Source organism: Plectropomus leopardus, chromosome 12 (genome assembly GCF_008729295.1).
Source record: "Plectropomus leopardus isolate mb chromosome 12, YSFRI_Pleo_2.0, whole genome shotgun sequence".
NCBI lineage: Eukaryota > Metazoa > Chordata > Actinopteri > Perciformes > Serranidae > Plectropomus > Plectropomus leopardus.
In genome coordinates, this window is record NC_056474.1 from 33650306 (window position 1) to 33659001 (window position 8696).

Sequence of the window (8696 nt, forward strand, 5' to 3'; positions counted from 1 at the left end):
CAAAATACAGTCTACCAAAAGAGACTGATTTCCCAGAACTATAACCTCTGTTCCACATTTCAATATTGAAACATCTTTTTGTAAAACCTGTAAAAGTCATGTCAGTATAATTAACTCAAGTCCTCGCAACCTAAACTCAAATACCCAGGTCCAAACACTGAGCTTCAAAATCGGACACACCAATTAGAATTTCACAGGTCAATAAATAGGGCCATGAGGCATGTCCATGTGCTCTGGAACAATGGATCTTAACTATGGCAAGTCAAGTCAATTTTACTTATAAATCTCAATAACACAAATTACAATTTGCCTTAGGGGTGGGGAGATACAGGGTACACCTAGCCTGGCGCTTGTGTCGTAGAGATGCAGTCCCATTTCCCACAGCTGAACCCTGTTATACCCACCCTTCCTTTCCCTCAGTCCTCCGTTTACCTCTTTTCTCTTATCTTTTTTCTCCTCTCTCTAGTCTCTAATCTCTCTAAGCCTCTATCATAGATCTTTCTTAGAACCCAACTCTGATCTGTACTTCTCCAGACCTTTCTGACCTGTTTACACAGCTCCTTGGTTTTAGTGGGGCCTCTTGCTTAGAGGTGCTGCAGACTCTGGGGCCTCTCATATCAGGTATACATACTAAAATCATGTGACACTTAGTCCACCAGTGTTTATTCTAACTGTTTGACTTTTGAAGGTCATTAGTAGCACCAGCTCTTACGTAGGGATGTCATTGCAGAAGGGAGTGAATATGCTTGCACCACTTCACGAATTTTGTGTAGGTCCATTACAGAAAAACTAATTAAATAAATAAATTCTAATAATAATAATCCATTTAAATTACAGGTTGTAATGCAACAAAATAGGAAAAATGTCAAGGGGGTGAATACTTATTATTATTGTTGTTGTTATTATTATTATTATTATTATTCTTACTGGGCACATTTCCTTTGATTCCAATAAAGCCACAGGCATGTAAAAGCTCCCACAGGGTGTGTATGCAGGACAGGACAGTAGGTTGGTTTTACAGACTGCAGAGTGCAAAGCACATGAATGATTTTCCATCTCCAATCATCCATCAACAACGAAATGTTATTCATTAAAACACAGTGACAGGAGAGCTGTGGCTGGAGCATTTTCAATCAACCAAGCAGAACTGTTTCTACTGGCCCCAAGAGCTGGCAGGCCTACATGTTCATTCACCTTTGTTAACTAAAACATGTCTCACTGAGATAGCACCACACACACATACCTAGAGACATAATGCATAATGCTAACATGACATATGAGTGCCTTACAGGAGCTGGGGGGTGGGCTGTCACGTCACATCGTCACGCTTATTAACCCCTCCATCCCCTCCTCATTGGTGACGTAAGCCACAAAAAGTACTTTAACAAGGCACAGTCAGCGGCTGCAGCATCTCACCGGACTCTGCAGGACTTCAACAGCCGTGTGTGCGTTTGTCTCTGTCGAGTGACACGCTGACCGCCGCGGTCCGGTCCGGTTGCCTACTACACTTTGTGTCACTGAAAATCGAAGTAAGAGGGCGGACAGAGAGGAGAGAACGGGCTGCGTGCATGTGTGACTGCTGATTGGCCGAACCGTTACCGCTCTGCCCATCACGCGCGTGCAACACACATATATTGGGTGCACAGGCTCGCAACTCTCAACAGTTTCCCACTCCGCCGGTACCCCAGAGGGCACGCGCGGCCGAGGAAAGCATACAACAGCTTGAGAATCACTGAAAAAAACAGAGGTAAGATACTCACTCCTTCCTTTACACCAAAGTACCGCGGCTGCTAGCCTACTGTTACTATTACTAGTATGACTCAATCACTGTTACGTCGACTACTACAGCTACTACTAATATACAGTTAATGTTGCTGTTATTGCGACTACTCCTACTGATCCATTGACTACAGCTGCTGTTACAGTCACAAACTGACAGCATGCGCAGCATCCAGCAGGCACATACTCCTCAGGACTTTTCATGTCATGCTGCACATCTCCTACATGTGTTAATGATTGATTTGACACAGTAAGAATCTGACAGCAGTGGCAGAATCAGAATCAGTAGTCATTCATTTAAACCTTTATTTAGGACTCAGAAAGTCAATAGAATGAGACCCTCAGTTTTAGTTATGCTGAGCATCAACAAAGACATTAAAACAGTCAGTCAGCAAACAATTCAAATAGAAATAAAATCATACAAAACAACAAACAAGAATAGCAATGTATAATAGCAAAAAATAAAAATACAGGATAATGAAAATAGTGTGGTGTAGATGTATTGATTAAAAACATTTACACTCAATTAAAACTAGATTGGAAATTAGGCATTTAGTCAGCTCTAATGGTGGAAGATGGTGGGAGCTTAAGTTGTGTTGCAGGTTATGCTATGTCTGTAGTGCATTGTAAAAAATGACATTTTTTTTCCAGTTCAGTTCTGATTCAGGGAATATGGAGTAACAATATTCTGCAAACAAGTAGCAAGATGATGTGAGTTCAGAGTTAAAATGGAGTGGAAGCATGTGTTTCAAAGCTTTATGGATCCATAAAAAAACAATGCTGGCCCCGCCTGATAATAAGAAGAGCAGTAGTAACATCAGCAGTGTTAGAAGTAGAAATGACTTTGTTACCCGTTTTAAAATAATGCTGACAATGTGACTTTTTGTTCTGTTTGTGTTTTTGTCTTTGTGTGTCGTCAGTCTATGGCTTCCCCCGTACACAGCAGCTGCGTGTGGATGGTGGTTCTGGGCGCGTGTGTGTCGCTGGTGGTTGGAATGGAGTGCGAGAAGGAGTGTGCACTGTGTGTGTACCGTCTGCTGGGACAGCAGTCCAGTTTCTCCTCCCTGGTAATGTCACAAAACATTTTATTACTATTATTAAGTGATGAATATTTCCAGCACAGAGACAAAAATGACTGATAAAGTGAGATGAGTGAGGTGACAGAGACAGTCTGGTGTCTCTCCTCTGCTCATTTTCATCCGAAATGAGCTAAAGAAATAAAGAAAACAGTGTGATGAACAGGCACAGCAGTCTGGTTTCTCCTCCTCATGAAGTCATTTAAGAAGCCTATCATTTTATCAGCTGTAATGTATCCAGGGACCAACTAATGATAGCGCTGGGCTTCCCCTTACCCCTCTGAAAGCTGGAGCGACATCACTTTTCTTATGCTGCTGTCAGAAGCTTTTCACAAGTCATTTGAACTCTGAGCAAATTGGTGCCATTTCTTTTAACATCATGTAAAAAGGCAATGAGCAACTTAGTAAGAAATGTCCCACAAATTGCAAGAAATTAGACATTAACTAGGGAAAAACTACATTATTAGTTATTATTATTATTATTATTATAATTAGTATTATTACATATTTGAAATTGTGACAGAATTATAAAAGAAAAAATAAGCACTTTTTCTTTAAAAAAAAAAAAAAATTTGAATCAATTTTTTTAGGTATTTTTCTTGTCCTTTTACACTTACTTCTTGCTGTTTCTTGGGTCACTTCTTTTGTTGCTCATTGCATTTTAACCATGTTTTTGAAAGAAATTAAGTCAATTTGCTCAGGATTCACAGGGTTAACAAAGTCTGCCATTATCATAGGCTATATGAGGCAAAATAAATATTGAGTCATTTTGAAAATACTTCACCATTTTATTATTTTTTGTCTTGAGGCCTGATCCTTAGTACTCTGTCCATCCCCCTCTCAGTTTTTCTTTTCATGCTCTGCTTTCTGTATCCTTCCCATGCTCCCCTCTTTTCCTTTATTTGTTTTTTCTGTCTCTCATCCCTCTGAACTTTCCATTCCTTCTCCTTTCCCATTTCCTCTCTGCACCTACACCACCAATCTGTAGCTGTCATCCTGCTAATATTGCTTTGTAGGCTTCAAGCAGCACTTCACACTGGTAGGTTTTTTTTTTCTGTCATTTCTTTTCACTCCTCCCCTCATTCTCTTTTCATCCCATAACCCCTTTCTCTATTTATGATATTTCCGATATGATGTCAATGAGTTCATGAGTTCACACTCTCCTTTGTACCTCTGCAAAATCCATATCTTTGCTTAACCCTTTGAAACCTGAGGAAGTGATGATTTCTATAAAAACATGGAAAGAAGGCAATGAGCAACAAAGAAAGAAATGACCCAAAAAATTAACAAGAAAATAGTTAAAAGTATGAAAAAAATATATCAAACAAAAATAAGAATAAGAAGAAGAAGAAGAAATAGAAAAATAAATACATAGAAAACACAAAAAATAAAGTTTGAAAAAAGACTAAATTATCTGGAAAATTTACTTAAAAAAACTATAAAAATATTCCCCTTTTGCTTTCATGTCCCCTCCTCTTTTCTGTTTAATCCCATACCCCCTTTCTCTGTTTATGACATGTTCCATATGATGTGTGACTGAGTTCATGCTCTCCTTTGTGCCTTTGCATTATCAGCATTTTTGCTTAATTGATGCAAATTCATTGATCCACGTAATTTTCAAAAGAGACAGCGATGTAAGTGTCAGAGGACTAAAAGTAGACGTATAGACAAATCATGATTTCCAGCCTTTTAAACAATTGAGAGAAAAGATGTTAAAGATTTTGGAAATGCCTTGACATTCTCAGACTCACAGAACATGGATTGAGTTCCCAGAATTCTTTACACCTTGCACAAATGTGTCAGCACTATCAAACCTGTGATTTGCTGGGTGGAGGGAAAGCACAAGTAAAGACTAAACATATTAGAGCACATCCAAATATGAACTGTGTCCATATCTGGTCTTTGCTGTCCCTTTTTCCTTCTTAAAGCAATCATGACTTTTTGTACACTTCCTATGATGGTCCCCAGAGGGAGCTGCTGCCACCAACCTCTCAGCCCCTGAGGCGCCAATATGTCCTCAATTCAATTTTCCTCGTCATTAATTCTGTCTTCATCAGCCAGAGGCGCTGAAAGCTCAGCAAGAATCCTCCTCCCTGCCAGCACATAAGTGAAATCCAATGAAACATCTGAGGTTGGGAGCAGGTTATGGTGGCAGTGCGCAGCCCCCCCAGGGCCCAGCACATGCCTTTAGTCTGATTGGACTCCTACCACCGGGGTTATATGGACTCACCCAGTTAAAGGATGACAGGGATAAGTGGGTGGAGCTATGCGGGACACAAAGCTTTAAGCAGGGAGGCTTCCATTAGCTGAATAGGATGCTGTGCAAGTGGCTGAGGAGCAGGCAGGGAAAGATGGTTTCAAGAGAGAAATTGTTTTTTGTTTTTCTATAGTTGTTAGAGTAAATGAGTGATATCATAGATCAAACAGGCTGCAGTGTTCTCACAAAGCATCTGTTCACATTTGTAATCTCTCCCTCGTTGACTTTCTCTCGCTCATGTCGTCTTTTTCTGTTCTTCTCCATCTGAACACAATCAACGTACACAAGATAAATGGCAGAGCTTTTTGTGTTTCTGTCTCCATATAAATTTAAGCAACAATTCATCAAGCTTTATTGTCATGCTGTAATCAACTGGTGACTATGGTGAGCCACATAGAATACATAATTAAAAAAAAAAACTAGATGGAATTTTAATTTCTTCTGTATGATTTTACCACGATGCACCTGACAGAGAAATTATAATAAACTCATACAGCATAAAATTCACTCATGTTCTCAGTTCAGTCTCAAAGGCATTTTTAAAGTGGCATTTCATTGTAATTTGGTAAATAAAGGGTTAGGGTTAGGGTCAGTAGGAGATCCTCAGTCGACTGCGATTGCTTCGAGTCAGCCATTTTTTTTGTTTCCAGTGTAGGTCTGGGGACGTGTTGGTCCCCAGATTTTGCTGCGGAGTGAGTGCTCTTGACTTTTACACTACTCTTTGCTGTTGCAGACATGCAGGCAGCACTGCAGAGGGAGAGAGACCGCAAGGTGAAGAAGTGGTAAATTTATAGCTCACAGCAACTTAATCTGATACAGTCTCTGGCTTTGAGCCCTATTCAGACTTTAAAATTTTTTATGGGAAACCAAGAAAAAGTCGAAGATTCTTACTGAAAAGCCAAATTTGATTTGACTGATGTAATTCTTAGTTGGGCACAGGCCTAATAAATTGCACATCATAATTCCCTAAAGGTTGACAGGACATCTTCCAACAGTTTGTTTTTTTTCTGACAAATCGTCCAAAAACCGAAAGCTAGAACCTGAAATTATTCTAAATAATTGTTTTAAAATTAGATAGTGAAACGAATTCATTATCTCCTTGGTTTTCATTTTCAGTATATCAATTAATTGTTGGTAGTTTTAGCTTTGAATCATGGCTCTATTTTTGTTCTTTTTGTCATTCATAAATACTTTTAGAATAAAGGAAAGAATTCATTTGGCTTCAAAGACATAAAAGTTAGCTTTTAACCTTATTTTAACTGAATGTTCCCCCTTTAATGTCTCAAAACATTCCTGAATTCTTTTTTTAGAAATAAATATGGAAATATGCTTTTTTCTTTTGTTTGTTAGAGTGACATGAGATGATCAATATTAATCTGAAAGGGATATTCCACAACCAGTGGCAGCTGTATCTCAGGAGGTAGAGCAGGTCGTCCTTTAATCAGAGGGTCAGTTTGATCTCTGGCTCCTTCAGTCCACATGTCTATGTATCCTTGGGCAAGATAATCAACCATTAATTACTCCTGGTGGTTGTTCCATCAGTGTGTGAGTGTGTGTGAATGTGTAAAAACTGAGTAGCAGGTGGCACCTTGTATGGTAGCGTTGGCCAGCAGTGTGTGAATGTGTGTGAATGGGAGAACGTGACAAGTAATGTGAGGGTGCTTTGAGAGGTTGAACAACTAGAAAAGTGCTGTACATTTCTCATTTAATTTAGTGTTGCACTTGCATAAAACAGGGGAACTTATGAAAGGGATATTTTAAAGAGAATCATATAAAAAGCAGCAGAGGCTAGTACATCCTGACTGTTTGTCCGTCAGGATTCAAAAAGTGGATCCTACATTTCCCAAAAAGGAACTCAGTAGTGTCTCTTCTTGCCTAGTAAATGTTATGGTTTAAACTCAACTTGTACCGCGCTCCTCCCATGAGGAGCTGACTATATTTCCCAACATGTTCTCAAATACTCAACATGTAGTGCCTCGTAAAACCACAAAACAAAACATGTACAATACATGTTCAATTAATTTAACACTCAACTCACTCAACTATAATGAATCAACATAGTCACTGTCAGTCAGTGGTTTTTAACAGGGGAGCACCCCCACTGGTGACTGAAAGCTCTAACAAAAGAATATATAATTCTCTGGTTAAAAGCTCAACAATAGACTTTGAAATCCACAGAAACAGTCATAATGCCATAAATATGTTTCTTTGAGTGACAGTTGAATTATTAACCTGATACACAGCTGTTATGCAGACCTTGCTTTTGTACTAAACATAACAATTTGAACCAGCAGAAGAACAATAAAAACGCCAGCAAATCTTTAGTGATGACGAGTCTTCAGATGAAACTGAACAAAATAAGTTAAAAGTGATTCTTAATTTACACCTATATACCAAATATATGACTCCAGCTGCAGGACATATCACACAAAGATAGCATTAACATTCATCTTCTCATTTCATTCTCAGGAGGAGAACAGATCAACTTCAGGTTGTAATAATGTAGACAATGATAAAACCTCATTTATTTAGGCACTAGTGTTTAATCAAAGCATGATGGCGCGTCATAACAGGCAAGTGTTGTATTTTTGAGATTAATTGTAAAAAGTCATGAAGATTATTTTGATTTTTTTCAGACATGCTCTCTTGAGTGTGAGGGTGGGTTGGACAGCCAGAAGCTCCGCCTGTGCCAGGACCTCCTATTGGAGCATGAAAACCATATTCCAATGAATCCTGACCCCCATCAACAGCAAGAGCAGGAAGCAGCTAGTGCCATGACAGCCGACGATGAGGACGCAACATCACCAGAACACCAACTGGCCAAGAAGTACGGCGGCTTCATGAAGCGCTATGGTGGTTTCATGTCTCGTCGCTCATCCTCTCCAGAGGGGGTACTAGAGGATCCTGGAAACCAGGAGGAGGAAGAAAAGGTTCGCCTGGAGATCCTAAAGATTCTCAATGAGGCAGCTAAACATGGTGGCGAGAGGGACGGCCCGGGTGGCGAGGCGGTGAAGAGGTACGGAGGCTTCATGCGTCGGGCTGAAGGTGGGGTGACACAGGGCGACCTGCTGGAGGCAGTGTTAGGCCGTGGGCTCAAGAAGCGCTATGGTGGGTTCATGAGGCGTGTGGGCAGACCTGAGTGGCTGGTGGACAGCAGCAAGAGTGGGGGGGTGTTGAAACGGGTTTGGGAGAACGGTAGCGAGCTACAGAAGAGGTATGGGGGGTTCATGGACTAGAACGCCACAGTTATGACCCTTCACAGCCCCCATCCCCTCCAACTCCCTCTCTTCAACCAATCACCTTGTAATCTAGACTTGCCGCCCTCTCCCCCCTCCTCAGCTTTGTATAATGTGCTGCTGCCAACGTCATCGATTCACTTGCTCTTGTAATGACAAAAAAGATAAACATATGTTGTTCAGATGTACACTAATCATTTGGTCTGTTTTTGGTTTTCCTGATGACATTATTTATTAAAAGAATGTGTTGATCAAGGTGTGTTGGTCGAGTGCATGATTTCAAGCCTGTGTGTGTGTGTGTATGTGTGTAAGGTTTCATGTTTCAGAGGTCGGGCACACAGGTCAAGG

At 40.3% G+C, this 8696-nt stretch overlaps 1 protein-coding gene across 1 annotated transcript; it reads left to right on the plus strand.

Moving 5' to 3' along the window:
* The first annotated feature begins 1527 nt into the window (after positions 1–1527).
* On the plus strand, positions 1528–8470 carry LOC121951951 (proenkephalin-A-like). Its single transcript, XM_042498451.1, has 3 exons — positions 1528–1747; positions 2700–2846; positions 7749–8470. Exons 2-3 carry the CDS (start codon positions 2703–2705, stop codon positions 8346–8348), a joined length of 744 nt encoding a protein of 247 aa, XP_042354385.1. The 5' UTR covers positions 1528–1747; positions 2700–2702; the 3' UTR covers positions 8349–8470.
* The last annotated feature ends 226 nt before the right edge of the window (positions 8471–8696 follow it).

Bases quoted from the DNA above. Each gene is read 5' to 3' on its own strand.
- LOC121951951 (XM_042498451.1), top strand. From the start codon at position 2,703: ATGGCTTCCCCCGTACACAGCAGCTGCGTGTGGATGGTGGTTCTGGGC. The intron at 2,847-7,748 runs GTAATGTCACAA...GATTTTTTTCAG, and splicing joins AGTCCAGTTTCTCCTCCCTG to ACATGCTCTCTTGAGTGTGA.